We start from the raw sequence: 18028 nt of genomic DNA on the forward strand, positions 1-18028 counted from the left end.
CGCTACAGATAAGTACACTGAGGCTCAAAGAGGTTAAGTACTTGTTCAAGTTCACAGAATAAGTGGTGAAAATGGACTCATGTAGCTCAGACTCCAGAATCCATGATTATAAGCACTTCCCTATCCTGAGAACAGAAGCCGCTTCTCCTTCTGCTAAAATCTATTTATAAATAAGTTGAGAACAAGCTAATTCTCCTTTAATCGTATCCTCGATTTGACTATTCAAGGTCCCCAGCTGGAAAAGCAGAAAAGATACGTTTCATTTTTGCTTTTTAACTTACCCACTCACAGTCGATTCCAAGCACTGGAAAATCTTCTAACTCACTCCTAAGCAAGGGCTCAATTTGATCCCACTCCGCCTCCTGAGACACAGTCGCCACCTTTGCTCCAAGGATCCTCTCTTCCCATGAGGCTCTGGGGGCACTGGAGTGCTGCTGCTGGTCCTCTGCTGGAGCAGGCCACTCTCTCCTGCCTGGCACTTTCGGCTGCTGATGTGACACCTGCTGCTGGGTCACACGACTTGCTTTACTCCTCCGGCGCTGGATGCCTTTCCACAGGACATACCCCCCGACAGCCATACCAAGAAGGGTGGTCACTGTCAAAGCCACTAAGTGTTTAGACATCTTCAACTTTTCTGTTGTTTAGGAAAGCATATCACTAATCCCACAATCTGCAAAACAAATGGCAACAATATATTCACATACAGAATTTAAAGCTCCACGGACACAAGTCCCCCACCACCACCCCACAAAAATTGCGTTCACAATCCATGTGCTCACAAACTAAAAAAATTGCTACAAATTTCCACATGAAACAGTGATATTTTAAAATATTTTCCCCCTTTTGTATGTCCTGTACTCCACCTCTATTTCCATCCAAGAAAAACCTCCTGCCCTCTACCAGTTGCCCAGGGCTCTCTTAATCCTATAAAATCACATCAATCAAAACAGAATAAACTAGACTCTTACTTCCACTTGCTGATTTACTGTGAGTAAATTTTAGTTAATGGATCTTCCTCAGGGTGTTTGTGTTTGAACCTTCAATCTCTAAGAGTTGAATGGAAACATCTGCTTTGCAATTTTAAAAAAATCTAGGGCTTCCCTGGTGGTGCAGTGATTAAGAGTCTGCCTGACAGTGCAGGGACATGGGTTCGAGCCCTGGTCCAGGAAGATCCCACATGCCGCGGAGCAACTGGGCCCGTGTGCCACAACTACTGAGCCTGCACTCTAGAGCCTGTGCACCCCAACTACTGAGCCCACGTGCCACAACTACCGAGCCTGTGAACCTAGAGCCCGTGCTCCACAACAAAGAGAAGCCACCACAATGAGAAGCCCTCGCACCGCAACGAAGAGTAGCCCCTGCTCGCCACAACTAGAGAAAGCCCGTGCGCAGCAATGAAGACCCAATGCAGCCAAAAATAAATAAATAAATAATTTTAAAAAACGAATCATCAGCAAGTGGTAGGGGGAACTTTTACTTTTCTAGGAGGCGTGGCTGGTGAGGGATGGAGCAAACAGGCTTGAGTACACATGGATTTTCCCTTGCTCCAGAGGTCTCGGTAGTTCTCCATGGAAACACACTCAGTTATTGAGGGTAAGCTAGGACAGTACAAAAGGGAAGACAGGACTAGAAAAGTAAAAGAAAAGAACAGAACTTAGAGAGCCAGGATGTTCAGGAGGAGGCTGCAAATTGAAATGTCCACAGGGTCCAAACAGGATAACACAAGTAAGTGAAGCAAGCCAAGTGCAAGAGAAAACTGACACAGACATCCTATTAAATATGTAGGAACTGTCTTCCTTTCTATCACAAAATAGCCTCTTTTCCATATTTTGTACGTGAAATAAAACTCATATTTTATGGCAAGACAAGAAAAATTTAAACAAAAAAATTTTTTCTATCTTTTGGTCTCCTCTCTCCTCCCACTGTGCACTGTGTATCTACATTATGCATTAACCTAACCTTCCCCACTGACAGAAATACCTGCTCAACCACAAAGAGCAATATTCTAGCATCAATAAAACAACTCCTTAAAGATGCCATTCCTTCTTGATCTCATAAGGGGTCATATGGCACTTAGATCTGGATTATGTAAACTGCCAATAATACAGCATTTGATGTACAGCCTCTGTCTCAAAAAACTTATATAACTGCGCCTTGACTTCTAAGGGGTGGAACAGGTCTCAGAGCTTTCTGAGATGCTCTTCCTGGGTTATAATCCTCAAATTTGGCTCAAATAAAATCTTCCATTTCTTTCTTAGACCCACTGATTAATTTTTTCATCAATGCTTACAATGTGGTTTTTCTCCCTCTATCTCTTATTTTCCTATTTTTGACAGAAAAATAGGCATATACAACTATTTCTGTACTATTTTAAAAAACAACTGTAAATGTGTAACAATAAATGGTAAGTGGCCTTTGGCCTCAATAATGGAGAGAAAATATGGGAGAGCAACCATTCAGAACAAGCTGTTGATCCTGTTTGTGAAGAAGGCCCAGTGTGGTCAGATTATCCTGATTATCCTGATTACTCAAGAAAAGTTAAATATCTGAATTTTATGTGAAATATCACCATTTTTAAGTGTTAGCAACAAATTTAGAGTTTTTGAAACATTGTGCCAACCAAATAAAAACATTTTGGGCTCTGGGTTACCCATCTGTAGGCTCTGACCTAAAATCTATACTGCCCAAAGACACAGTGACCTATTAGACCCTGCCTACACTTCGCTATGGCTGAGGGTTTCCCATTCAATGGGAATTCCTTTTTTTTTTTTTTTTTTTTGATATGCTGTGGGGCATGTGGGATCTTAGTTCCCTGACCAGGGATTGAAGCCGGGTCACAGTGGTGAAAGCCCCCTGGGATCTTAACCACTAGACTACCAGGGAACTCCCAATGTGTACTACTTTTATCAATTTTTAAAAGCATCAACAACAAATTTTTTAAAATAATTTAATATTTAAAACAACCCCGGGCTATAATTATGCCTACAGAGACATTCAGCAATGGAGAGGAAAAATGGAATCACAACAATTATTACAGTACTAATGAAAACAATAAAATGGCTATGCTGTTTTTAAAATATTTACTTTTTTGCAGAAACTATGCTTAAGTATTCATATGTACTTTCTCCAGCACTTTTATTGAAGAGGAAACTGAGACTTAATGAGATTAAAGAACTTGCATAGAGAGATTTCTAGTTAAAATACTCTGAGAAGACATAAAAACCCTTCCCTTTCTCACTCTAAACAATACAAATGTTGGAGAAAACATTAAAAAGATAATAAGGGGCTTGTCTGGTGGCACAGTGGTTAAGACTCCATGCTCCCAATGCAGGGGGCCCAGGCTCGATCCCTGGTCAGGGAACTAGATTCCACCTGCTTGCTGCAACTGAGTTCACATGCCACAACTAAGGAGCCGGCAGGCTGCAAGTAAGGAGCCCACCTGCCATAACTAAAGAGCCCACATGACGCAACTAAGACCAAACACAATCAAATAAATAAATAAATAAACAAATATTTTTTAAAAAGATAATAAAAGTTTAATACACAGTTAAACTTAAAAAGAAGAAAGGGAAATCATCAAGTGTCAGAAATGGAAGAAGGGAACCCACAGCGGGTAGGAGATAAAGCTGGGCAGAGACCAGAACTCATACCAGCCCCAGTGCTGGAGAATATCACCAGCCCAGGGACAGAAGTCTAGGCCACAGGCCCAGGGCACAGTGGAGATGCAGGAGAGTGTTGCCTTGTCCATGAACAAGAACTTTTAAGTGTTCACTTACTATGGCCCAGTCAAGACACCTGCCCGAGGCTGAGAATATGAACACAGTCCCTTGAAGATCGGCCAAAGTGGTGAAGTAGAAAGACCCTGAGCTCACTTCCTCTCACAAGCACACCAAAACCACAACTGTTTGCAGAACAACCATCTATGAAAAAGACCAAAACCTCCCAGAAAAGATCGTCTACCACTAAAGACACAAAGAAGGAACCACAAGATGAGTAGGAGGGGACATGATATAATCAAGTCCCATACTCCAAGGTGGGCAACACACAAACTGGAGAATAATTATAGTGCAGACGTGGGAATTCCCTGGTGGTCCAGTGGTTAGGACTCCGTGCTTTCACTGCTAAGGGTGTGGGTTCGATCCCTGGTCACAGAACTAAGATTCTACAAGCCACGTGGTCAAAAAAAAAAAAGTTATAGTGCAGAAGTTCTCCCATAGAAATGAGAGTTCTGAGCCCCACGTTAGGCTCCACAGCCTGGGGGTTCTGCACCAGGAAGACTAGGCCCCAGATCATTTGGCTTTGAAGGCCAGCTGGGCTTAATTTCAGGAAGAACTGTGGGAAATACAACTTCATTCTTAAAGGGCACACACAAGATCTTACATGCACCAGGACTCAGGGCAAAAGCAGTAACTTGATAGGAGTCTGAGTCAAACTTACCTGCTAGCCTTGGCGAGGTGGGGAGCCGGCTGCAGCTGACAACAGCTACATTTGGCAGCTCAGTCACATTTGGAAGCCAGTGCTGGTGGGCGTGATCTTGGGCTCCTCCCTCTAGCCATTAGAGCCAAGACCTAGCCCCATCCAATAGTCTGTAGGCACCAGTGCTGGGATGCCACAGGCCAAACAACTAACTGAGTGGGGACACAGCCCCACCCATAAGCAGACAGGCTTCCTAAAGTCCTCCTGAGCCCACAGCCTCCTCTAGACACTCCTCTAGACAGGGCCTTGCCCACCAGAGGGCCAAAACCCAGCTCCACCCACCAGTGGGCAGACATTGGCCCTGCCCTCGAGGAAGCCTGCACTAGCCTCTAGACCAGCCTCAGCCACCAGGGGACAGACACCAGACACAAGAAAACCACAATCCCACAGCCTGTGGACCTAGCCTGCCCACAGCAGGCTAGACCCTACCCTGGGACCAGCTGGGCCCTGGCCCTGTGTGCTAGCAGGCCAACACAAGCTTCGGGACACCTCAGACCCCATACCAACTGTGTCAGGAATCGCCACCTCCCCCCCAACCAATGATCTAAAACAAGCTCTGGGATCCCTGGACCCTGCAGCCAGACTCCAGGAACTGGCTCTGCCTGCCAGTAGTCCAACAGTAACCTCAGGCCCTAGCTTCACTCTCCAGTGGGCAGGCAACAACCCTAGAGTCCTCCGGACCCTGACTCCACCCACCAGTGGAGCCAGCACTAGCCCCAGGACTCCCTAGGGTTCTGAAGCCAGTCACCTTGTTACCAGGCCCTCTTAACAGCACCCAGCAGCATCCATACAAGGCAGGACCTGGCAACCAACCAGACTGGGGACCAACCAGGCTTACCAGACCACCCACACAGTCAGCCCACCACAACAGAAGGACCCACCCAGCCCTCTTAAGGGGAACCCCTAGAGCATATAGCTTGGGTGATGAGACAGGAGCGCACTGCTGGGACACATAGGACATCTCCTACAGAAGGACACTTCTTCAAGGTCAAGAAATGTAACTGATCTACCACATACATAAAAATAAAAATAGCAACTTAGACAAAATGAGGCAGCAGAGCAACATGTTCCAGATGAAGGAGCAAGACAAACCCCAGAAGAAGAACTAAGTGAAGTGAAGATAGGCCATCTACCTGAGAAAGAGTTCAGAGTAATGATTGCAAAGATGATCAAAGAACTCAGGAGGAAAATGGATGCACAAAGTGAGAAGTTAGAAGTTTTTAACTGAGAATTAGAAATTATAAAGAACAACCAAACAGAGATGAAGAATACAACGACTGAAATGAAAAATACACTAGAAGGAATAAAGAGTAGGCTAAATGATACAGAGGAATGGATCAGTGACCTGGAGGACCAAGTAGTGGAAATCACTGCCACTGAACAGAAAAAAAAAAGAATGAAAAGAAATGAGAACTGTTTAAGAGACTTCTGGGATAACATCGAGCCCACTAATATTCACATTATAAGGGTCCCAGAAGAATAATAGAAAGAGAAAGAGCCTGAGAAAATATTTGAAGACATAATAGCTGAAAACTTTCCTAACCTGGGAAAGGAAACAGACATATAAGTCCAGGAAGCACAGAGTTCTGTACAGGATTAACCCAAAGAGGAACACACCAAGACACATTGTAATCAAAATGACAAAAACTAAAGATAGAGAATATTAAAAGCAGCAAGGGAAAAGCAACAAATAATATACAAGGCTATCAGCTTATTTTCTGCAGAAACTCTGCAGGCCAGAAGGGAGCGGCACTAATCCCACTCATGAGGGTTCCACCCTCATGATCTAATCACTTCTCAAAGCCTCCCCCAATTGGGGTTAATTTTCAACATATGAATTTTGAGGGGACACAAAACATTCAGCCTATAGCACTCTTAAATATGAAAAGACGTCCAAGAATCACCAGTTATTGCAGGCGTGTCTCCAACATCATTAATTAGCATTTTCTAAGGAACGTGTATAGAATTCTGCACCCAGCATTTTGAAAGTACACATTCTTTAAAAACATACAAAGAAATAGATGGAACATACCTCAACATAATAAAGGCCATAAATGACAAACTTACAGCTAACATCATACTCAATGGTGGAGGCTGAAAGCATTTCTTCTAAGATCAGGAACAAGACAAGGACGCCCATTCTCGCCACTTTTATTCAACATAGTTTTGGAAGTCCTAGCCACAGCAATCAGAGAAGAAAAAAAAATAAAAGGAATCCAGATTGGAAAGGAAGAAGTAAAACAGTCACTGTTTGCAGATGACATGATACTATCCTAAAGATGCCACTAGAAAACTACTAGAACCCATCAATGAACTGGGTAAAGTTGCAGGATACAAAATTAATATACAGAAAACTGATGCATTTCTATACAATGACAACAAACTATCAGAAACAGAAATTAAGGAAACAATCCCATTTACCATCACATCAAAAAGAATAAAATCCCTAGGAATAAACCTACCTAAGGAGGTAAAAGACTTGTACTTGGAAAACTATAAGATGCTGATGAAAGAAACTGAAGATGATACAAACATATGGAAAGATACATAGTGTTCTTAGATTGGAAGAATTAATGTGAAAATGACCTTACTACCCAAGGCAATCTACAGATTCAATGCAATCCCTAACAAAATACCAATGGTATTTCTTCACAGAATTAGAACAAAAATTTTTACAATTTGTATGTAAACACAAAAGACCCTGACTAGCCAAAGCAATCTTGAGAAAGAAAAATGGAGCTGGAGGAATCAGGCTCCCTGACTTCAGATAAAGCTAGAGTAATCAAAACAGTATGGTACTGGCACAAAAAACAGAAATATAAATCTATGGAACAGGATAGAAAGTCCAGAGATAAACCCATGCACCTCTGATTACATAATCTATGACAAAGGAGGCAAGAATATACAATGGAGAAAAGACAGTCTCTTCAGTAGGTGGTGCTGGGAAAACTGGACAGCTACATGTAAAAGAATGAAATTAGAACACTCTCTAATATCACATACAAAAATAAACTCAAAATGGATTAAAGACCCAAATGTAAGACTGGATACTATAAAACTCCTAGAAGAAAACATAAGCAGAACACTCTGACATAAATTGCAATATTTTTTTGGATCCATCTCCTAAAGCAAATAAAAGAAGAAATAAACTAATAGGATTTAGTTAAATGTAAAAGCTTTTGCACAGAAAAAAAAAGAAAATAATTTTTATTTAAAAATATATATATATTAATTTTTTTAAAAAAGAAAAAAAAGGGACTTCCCTGGTGGTGCAGTGGTTAAGAATCTGCCTGCCAATGCAGGGGACATGGGTTCAATCCCTGGTCCAGGAAGATCCCACATCCCACGGAGCAACTAAGCCCGTGTGCCACAACTACTGAGCCTGCACTCTAGAGCCTGTGAACCACAACTACTGAGCCCGCACGCCACAACTACTGAAGCCCAGGTGCCCTAGAGCCCACGTGCCACAACTACTGAAGCCCGCGTGCCCTAGGTCTTGTGTGCTGCAACTACTGAGCCCGTGTGCTGCAATTACTGAAGCCCACATGCCTAGAGCCCACGCCCTGCAACAAGAGAAGCCACTGCAATGAGAAGCCCGTGCACCACAACAAAGAGTAGACCCCGCTCGCCGCAACTAGAGAAAGCTTGTGCGCAGCAACAAAGATCCAACACAGGCAAAAACAAAAAGCTTTTGCACAGCAAAAGAAACCACTGACAAAATGAAAAGACAATCTATTGAATGGGAGAAAATATTTCCAAATGATATGACCAATAAGGGATTAATATCCAATATATATAAACAGCTCATATAACTCAACATCAAAAAACAAAACAAAACAAACAACCCAATTAAAAAGTGGGCAGAAGAACTGAATAGCCATTTTTCCAAAGAGGAAATGCAGATGGCCAGCAGGCACACGAAAAGATGCTCAACATTGTTAATCATCAGGGAAGTACAAATCAAAACCACATTCTCACACCTGTCAGAATGGCTATCATCAAAAAAACCTACAAACAACAAATGTTGGCGAGGATGCGGAGAAAAGGGAATTCTTGTACACTATTGGTGGGAAGGTAAATTGGTGCAGCCACTGTGGAAAACATTATGGAGGTTTCTCAAAAAACTGAAAATAGAACTACCATATGAGCCAGCAATTCCACTCCTTGGTATATGCCCCTCAAAAACGAAAACACTAATTCGAAAAGATACATGCACCCCAATGTTCATTGCAGCACTATTTACAATAGCCAAGACATGGAAGCAACCTAAATGTCCATCAACAGATGAATGGATAAAGAAGATGTGGTACATATACACAATGGAGTATTACTTAGCCATAAAAAAGAATGAAATAATGCCATTTGCAGCAACATGGATGGACCTAGAGATTCATACTAAGTGAAGCAAGTCAAAGACAAATATCATATGATATCCCTTAAATGTGAAATCTAAAAAAATGACACAAATGAACTTAGTTACAAAACGAAAACAGACCCACAGACATAGAAAACAAACTTATGATTACCAAAGGGGAAGGTGGGGGAGGGATAAAATAGGAGTTTGGGATTAACATATACACGTTACTATATATAAAATAGATAACCAGCAAGGACCTACTGTATAGCCCAGTACTCAAAATATACACAATATTTTGTAATAACCTATAAGGGAAAAGAATCTGAAAAAGGATGTATATATTTGAATCACTTTGCTGTACCCCTGAAACTAACACAACATTGTAAATCAACTATACTTCAATAATTTTCTTAAAAAGAAGATACAGTATATACAAAGGAATACTACTCAGCCATAAAAAAAGAATGAAAATTTACCATTGCAGCAACATGGATGAACTTAGAGGGCATTACACAAAGTGAAATAAGTCAGACAGAGAAAGACAAATACTGTATAATATCACCAACATGTGGAATCTAAAAAATACAACAAACTAGTGAATATAACAGAAAGAAGCAGACTCACAGAGAACAAACTAGTGGTTACCAGTGGGGAGAGGGAAGGGGGAGGGGCAATATAGGGGTAGGAGGAAAAAAGGGGGTTATTTTGGGATTATATGAAATCATGTGTGTGAAACTTTTGAAAACTGTAAAGTATTATAGAATATAAAGAATCTTTCACTCAATTAAAAAAAAAGAATATGAACAGAGTCCCTCATGAAAGGACAACCCCTCAAACCTGCACTCTGGACAGATAAAGGACCCAAGTTCACATTATCCTTGAAAAAGGAAACCCTCAGCCAAGAAACTAAAACTAAAATGCTTAGAATTTGTCAGTTCTGTTGGAACCAGGCAGAGCTGATCATAAGACTGTTTCACCATGCAATAGTAAAACTGTTTTATCATGCAGGAAACATGCAGGACTCCCACAGAAGATCACTCCCTAGAAGAGTGCTCACAAACGAATGAAAACAAAACAAAACCCAAAACCCTAAAATAATAATAGCTCACAGAGCCAGCCAAAAAATATCTATAACTGAGATCTGAAAGAGACTTCAAAGTAACCACCAGGGAAATTCAGGAAAATAAAATCCCAAACATGAACAGGAGGCAACAAAAAGTAGAATTTCTAGATATGAAAAATATCTGTTAAAAATTTTTAAAAACTCAATAGACAGGTTAAACAGCAGATCAGACATACAGAGAGAGAGAAAAAGTTACCGAATTGAGGATAAATCTGAGGAAGTCACCCAGAACGCATCACAGAGATAAAGAGGTAGAAAATATAAGAACAGAGACACAGAGGATGGATTGAGAAACTCAATATCCACATAATGAAGATTTGGAAGATGAAGGAGGTCAGATTTGGTACAGTTCTCTGAGTCCCAAGTTGGAGAAATTAAATATATCCATAAAAAGACTTGTATAAGAATATTTATTACAGCTGTATTCATAACAGCCCCAAACTGGAAACAGCCCTAGTGGTATATCTACGTGGAATGCTAACCAGCAATAAAAAGGAATTTATTACTGATACATGCAATCTGGATGAATCTCAAATAACATTAGACCGAGTGAAAGAAGCCAGATATAAAAGAGACACTGTATAATTCTATTTATATAAAGTTCTAGAACAGCTACAACTAATCTATAGTAGAAAAAAATATGAACAATAGTTGCCTCTGGGAGAGGTGGGTACAGGGAAGAGACATTTAAGCTGAGCACCAAATGACAAAAAAAGCCAGATATGACAAATTCTAAGGAAGAGCATTTCAGGCATGAAGGAACTTTCTGGAACTGTGGTAAAGTTTCATGTCTTGATGGAGGCTTGGGTTACACAAGTGTATGCAATTGTCAAAATTCAGGGATATTTCAGATTTTTCTCCTGTTGGCCCAACTAAAGAATTAATGACTGCTGGTTCATTCATTGTCTATCTTTCCCACTAGAATGTAAACCTCATGAAAATAGGGGCCTTAACTGGCTTCTTCATTTATATATAAATATCTCTAGCATGTATAGGGACCTTAACTGGTTTCTTCATTTATATATAAATATCTCCAGCAAGTAGCACAGAACTGATAGCAATAAATATTTATTGAATGAATAAAACTCAATTCAAGGTATTATATGTTAACATTTTATGATAAATATTTCTTTTTTAAAATAAATGAGTGAATGAATTTATTTATTTATTTTTGGCTGCATTGGGTCTTCGTTGCTGCGTGCGGGCTTTCTCTAGTTGTGGCGAGTGGGGGCTACTCTTCATTATGGTTCACAGGTTTCTCATTGCAGTGGCTTCTCTTGTTGCAGAGCACAGGCTCTAGGCACGTGGGCTTCAGTAGTTGTGGCTTGCAGGCTCAACAGTTGTGGCTCGCAGGCTCTAGAGCACAGGCTCAATAGTTGTGGCGCATGGGCTTAGTTGATCCGTGGCATGTGAGATCTTCCCGGACCAGGGCTCAAACCCGTATCCCCTGCACTGGCAGGCGGATTCTTAACCACTGCACCACCAGGGAAGTTCTATGATAAATATTTCTAATTCAATTATCAAAATTACAAAAATCCATTTATTCATGTGAAACAAAATTTTTTTCCCCTTATTGAGCCTTTATACTATAAAGAAGCAGTATGGCTCAATACTGGGTTAGGAGTGAGAAAAATCAAATCTTGTGTTATAGACTGAATGTTTGTGTCCCTCTGAAATTCATGTGGAAATCTCAACCCCCAATTTTGGGTATTAGAAAGTGGGGCCTTTGGAAGGTAATTAGGATCAGATGAGGTCAAAAGGGTGGCACCCTCGTGAATGGGATTAGTGCCCTTAAAAAGTCACAAGAGACCTTGCTTCTCTCTGACCTCTGCCATAAAAGGATACAATAAGATGTTGTTGGCAGTCTGAAGCCCAGAAGAGAACTCTCATCAGACTCAACCATGCTGGCAATCTGATCTCAGACTTCTAGCCTCCAGAACTGTGAGAACTGCTGTCTATAAACCACCCAGTCTGTGGTATTCTATTACAGCAGCCCAAACGGACTAAAACACCTTGCTAAGGACTTGCTTGGGGATCCAAAGCTTTCAGTGCTTCACTATCTTCAGTGACTGAAAGGATCTGCCATTCTTTTAAAAAAAAATTATATAAAACAACAACATCAAACCGATAACAATGGTTACCTAAGGGTAGTAGGGTTATAAATAGTTTTGATTTTTCAAATTCTATACAAGTATGTATATATTCATAATTAGAAAAAAATAAGTTTTTTGTGGTGCTTTTTAGAGATAGGCAAAGTAAATATCCCACTTAACATTTAAGACATATGATTATATTCCTGAAATAAATCTCATTTTAATGAATTAAACAAATATGTTAAAATGTTTAGAGCATAGCATCAAGTAGAGGATAACAACATGAGACTTAGAGTCAAATATCCTGAGTTCAAATCCAGCCTCTGCCAATTGCTAGCTATACAAACTTGGGCAAATTACTGAACTTCTCTAAGCCTCAGTTTCCTCCTCAGTAAAATGGGAAGGATAGTACCTACCATGTAGGATTATTGTGAGACTTAAGTAAGATGATCAAAACACTCAGCATTGGGCTTCCCTGGTGGCGCAGTGGTTGAGAGTCCACCTGCCGATGCAGGGGACATGGGTTCGTGCCCCGATCCCGGAAGATCCCACATGCCGCGGAGCGGCTGGGCCCGCGAGCCATAGCCGCGGAGCCTGTGTGTCCGGAGCCTGTGCTCCACAATGGGAGAGGCCACAGCAGTGAGAGGCCCGCGTACAGCAAAAAAAAAAAAAAAAAAAAAAAAAAACACTCAGCATATTGGCTAGCACATTAGGGTTCAATAAATGTTAGCTATGACTACTACTGAGGTTCTATAAACCACAGAACTATTAAAGGAAAACAAAGAATCATAGAGTTAAAATTTAGAAGCCAAATTCAGCTCCCACACAATTCAAGATTTCTTTCCACGTTAATCCTGACAGATCATGACCTTATCTCTACCTGAATACGTCCAGGAACAGAGTTCATTACCTTAAGAGGCAGTTTTTGTTGAAAAGTCCTTGCATTCTGTGAAAGTTCCCTACATAGAAACTGCTCTCTTTGATGTTCAGTCTGGCCTCTGAAATGACAAGTGTTTACTCCCTCCTTAGAGCTTGTGAAATATGTGAAGATAGCTCTTATGACTCCCCTTAGTACATTCTACTTAACCCAATCAGCTTCCCGTGACCTAGTTTATAGACCACTTGCCATTATGGCTAGATCTTTCTGAATGGCTCCAAGCTTGTCAAGGTATCTCTTAAATATGGCACCCAGGTCTGTATTCAAAACTTGAGACATGTTCTAATTGATGTGGACTACATTGGTACTATTACTTCCCAGGGTCTGGACCCTATATTTTATTAATGATGGATGAAATGATAGGTTTTTGAATAGCAGAATCACACTGACGACCCTCATAGAGTTTGCGGTAAATTAAAATTCACTGAAACCATATTGAGTTCCCCATTTTATATACTTGTAATTTATACTTTGCACTTAAATCCAAAATTTTACATTTCTTTCTTCTAAATTTCCTCTTGTCTGTTTCAGCCAAACATTTTACCCGTTGAGACCAATTTTCAACTTGATTGTGCCTTCCATCTCAACTTAAACATGTTTTTGTATAGAAAAGTGAATTTCTGTTTTCAAAGAAAATAACAGCATCTAACATGTTTTTATTAATTCATTTTTCAAATTTATTTTTGTATTTCAAACTACCTCCATGTTTAATAACACTAAAATGAGGTTATGTTACAGTAGAAAAGTTGAAAAAACAGAGTATTATTGATTTGCTTCCATTGAAAAGGGCTCCCTCAGATCTAGAATTTCCAGGCTATCAGGTTCCTACTTATTCTTTATCACGTGTGGCCTGAGAAAAAGAAAGACCTCACAGGGAAACTGAAGAAGCAAGTGGGTTACCGCCATATGAGGGAACTGTTGGCAACATTCAAAAAACTTACTAATTCATTTTTATATGGAGAGATTTTGTGTGGGTTTTTTCCCAGCCAAGGGATTCATTCAGCAAACATGTAAATAGCACTTTCAATAAACCAGACATTGTACTAGACTTTGGTTAAAAAGAGTTAAATGGCACAAGCTGCTTTCAAAAATGCAGGATTCAGAAAAGGAGAAATGCATGTATTGAACAAGCTGCAATTTGGTGAGGAAACACCAACAACAGAAGCACACACGAGTACAGGGATGGCAAAGAGGAAAGAGTAAGGGGATTATTAAGAGAAACACTCGCTGAGAGGGATGAACACTGAGACTGGTACTGGTGTTAAAAAATGAGCAAACATTCTCCAGGTGCACAAGGCAGAGGGAATAGCACATGCAAGGATACAAAAGGCATGAAGCATCGTGGTACTGGTGAAAGAGTACAAGCAAATTTAACACATACTGTAAGTGTAAAATACCGAATTTTGAAGAATTACTCTTTAAAAAAGTAAAAAATATCTTACTGATAATTTCTATATTGATATTTTAAGGTGAACTTTTTTATTGTAGTAAAACATAACATAACACATAATTTACCATTTTAATCACTTTTAAGTGTAACATTCAGTGGCATAACTGCATTCACAAGGTTGTGCAACCATCACCACTATCCATTTCTAGAACTACTTCATCATCCCAAACAAACTCTGTACCCATTAAACAATAACTTTCCATTCCTCCCTCCCCCAACTCTTGGTAACCTCTATTATACTTTCTATCTCTATTAATTCCATATTGATTTTATATATATATATATATATTTTTTTTTTTTTGCCGTGCCACATGGCTTGCAGGATCTTAGTTCCCTGACCAGGGATCAAACCTGTGCCCCCTGCACTGGATGTGCAGAGTCCTAACCACTGGACTGCCAGGGAATTCCCGATTTTTTACATCTTATGTTGAAATAATATTTTGGATATACTAGGTTAAATAAAACCTGTTAAAATTAAGTTCACCTGTTTCTTTGTATACTTTTAATGTGGCTACTAGAAAGCTTTAAATTATTTATGGGGCTCACATTATATTTCTACTGGATAGCACTATGCTAGAGCACAATGTGCAAGTAAGGAAACACAGAGGGATGATGCTAGAAGGAGTAGATACAGGTCAAGTTGTGAGGAGCCTTCTATTACCCTGAAAGATAAAACCTTATAGGTAATGGAAAGCCAATAACAGACTTATAAGGGAAGTGACAAGTTCAGGCTCCCATTTCAAAGAACACCATGGTGGCAGTGTGGGTGCTGGACTGCAGGAGGGCAAGGCTAGAGGCAGGGTGACCCGTTAGAAGACTCATAATAGCACGGCCAAGAGGGAAAGAAGATCCAAATCAGGGCAGAAGAAGGCAGAATGGAAAAGAACAGTTCCTAACAGAATGGCAGCATTGGAATCACCTGGATTAGTAAACAAGTCACAACTTTTACAACTTAAAATTTTGAAAGTTTGATGAATATAAAATCAATAGCTTTCCATACCCATTATAACAATATGAAGAAAATCCCATAGCAATATAAGCTGTTTTAAAACTACAAGCCACATGTTTTTTGTTTTATTTATTTATTTAGTTAGTTAGTTGCTCCAGGTCTTACTTGCGGCATGCAGGGTCCTTAGTTGCAGCTCAAGCACTACGTAGTTACAAACTCTTATTTGCAGCATGCATGTGGGATCTAGTTCCCTGACCAGGAATCGAATCCAGGCCCCCTGCATTGGGAGCACAGAGTCATAACCACTGTGCCACGAGGGAAGTCCCACAAGCCACATGTATTTAAACAACAACCACATGTACACACAAACAAACCTAGGTGTAAACTCAACAAGAAATGTGCAAGATCAATACGAAGAAAAACAGAAAGCTTTACTGAAGATATAGAAGAAGACCTGAAGAGCAGAGATATATTATAGCAGCTGTCACTTACAGAGCACATATCATGTGCCAGGCTCTTTACATGCATACTCATGTATACTCATATATACATTACTCATTTAATCTCTTCAACAACTCTCTACAGAAGGTACTATAATTACCCTATTTTTCTTTAATAAACAAGAGATTGTTTTACAGAAATACTCAAAATAATGTAGTAAATTAAATACCAACTTAATTTTTTTAAAAGTTTAAAAAAATGAACTGACAGACAGCAGAAGCAAGAACTACAATCCTGCAGCCTGTGGAACAAAAACCACATCACAGAAAGACAGACAAGATGAAAAAGCAGAGGGCTATGTACCAGATGAAGAAACAAGACAAAACCCCAGAAAAACAACTAAATGAAGTGGAGATAGGCAACCCTCCAGAAAAAGAATACAGAATAATGATAGTGAAGATGATCCAGGACCTCGGAAAAAGAATGGAGGTAAATATCAAGAAGATGCAAGAAATGTATAACAAAGACCTAGAAGAATTAAAGAACACACAAACAGAGATGAACAATACAATAACTGAAATGAAAACTACACTAGAAGGAATCAATAGCAGAATAACTGAGGCAGAAGAATGGATAAGTGACCTGGAAGAGAGAATGGTGGAATTCACGGCCACAGAACAGAATAAAGAAAAAAGAATGAAAAGAAATGAAGACAGCCTAAGGGACCTCTGGCACAACATCAAACGCAACAACATTCTCATTACAGGGGTCCCAGAAGGAGAAGAGAGAGAGATAGGACCTGAGAAAATATTTGAAGAGATTATAGTCAAAAAGTTCCCTAGGGGCTTCCCTGATGGCGCAGTGGTTGAGAGTCCGCCTGCCAATGCAGGGAACACGGGTTCGTGCCCCTGTCCAGGAAGAGACCCCATGCCGCGGAGCGGCTGGGCCTTTGAGCCATGTCCGCTGAACCTGTGAGTCCGGAGCCTGTGCTCCGCAACGGGAGAGGCCACAACAGTGAGAGGCCTGCATACTGCAAAAAAAAAAAAAAAAAAAAAAAGTTCCCTAACTTGGGAAAGGAAATAGCCACCAAGTCCAGGAAGTGCAGAGAGTCCCAGGCAGGATAAACCCAAGGAGAAACATGCTGAGACACATACTAATCAAACTGACAAAAATTAAACACAAAGAAAAATTATTGAAAGCAGCAAGGGAAAAATGACAAATAACATACAAGGGAACTCTCATAAGGTTAACAGCTGATTTCTCAGCAGAAACTCTACAAGCCAGAAGGGAGTGGCATGACATATTTAAAGTGATGAAAGTAAAGAACCTACAACCAAGATTACTCTACCCAGCAAGGATCTCATTCAGATACGACAGAGAAATCAAAAGTTTCACAGACAAGCAAAAACTAACAGAGTCCAGCACCACCAAACCAGCTCTACAACAAATGCTAAAGGAACTTCTCTAAGTGGGAAACACAAGAGAAGAAAAGGACCTACAAAAACCAACCCATAACAATTAAGAAAACGGTAATAGGAACATAATATCGATAATTACCTTAAACATGAATGGATTAAATGCTCCAACCAGAAGACACAGGCTCGCTGAATGGATACAAAAACAACACCCATCTATATGCTGTCCACGATAGACCCACTTCAGACCTAGGAACACATACAGACTGAAAGTGAGGAGATGGAAAAAGATATTCCATGCAAATGGAAATCAAAAGAAACCTGGAGTAGCAATACTCATATCAGGTAAAACAGACTTTAAAATAAAGACTTCCTTGTTACAAGAGACAAGGAAGGACACTACATAATGATCAAGGGATCAATCCAAGAAGAAGATATAACAATTATAAATCTATATGCACCCAACATACGAGCACCACAATACATAAGGCAACTGCTAACAGCTATAAAAGAGGAAATTGACAGTAACACAATAATAGTGGGGGACTTTAACACCTCACTTACACCAATGGACAGATCATCCAAACAGAAAATTAAGAAGGAAACACAAGCGTTAAATGACACAATAGATCAGATAGATTTAATTGACAGTTATAGCACATTCCATCCAAAAACAGCACATTACACTTTCTTCTCAAGTGCGCACAGAACATTCTCCAGGATAGATCACATCTTGGGTCACAAATCAAGCCTCAGTAAATTTAACAAAATGAAATCATATCAAGCA

At 40.1% G+C, this 18028-nt stretch overlaps 1 protein-coding gene across 2 annotated transcripts in view; it reads right to left on the minus strand.

Moving 5' to 3' along the window:
- The window catches only part of EXD2 (exonuclease 3'-5' domain containing 2), a 95531-nt gene that overhangs the window by 34843 nt on the left and 42660 nt on the right, over positions 1-18028 (minus strand). For both annotated transcript variants that reach the window (XM_060095938.1, XM_060095939.1), the window contains exon 2: positions 282-670. In XM_060095938.1, the coding sequence (XP_059951921.1) occupies positions 282-623 (342 nt within the window). In that variant the 5' untranslated portion in view covers positions 624-670. The remainder of the gene's footprint in view (positions 1-281; positions 671-18028) is intronic.

Source organism: Mesoplodon densirostris, chromosome 4, assembly GCF_025265405.1.
Source record: "Mesoplodon densirostris isolate mMesDen1 chromosome 4, mMesDen1 primary haplotype, whole genome shotgun sequence".
In the NCBI taxonomy this organism is placed as follows: domain Eukaryota; kingdom Metazoa; phylum Chordata; class Mammalia; order Artiodactyla; family Ziphiidae; genus Mesoplodon; species Mesoplodon densirostris.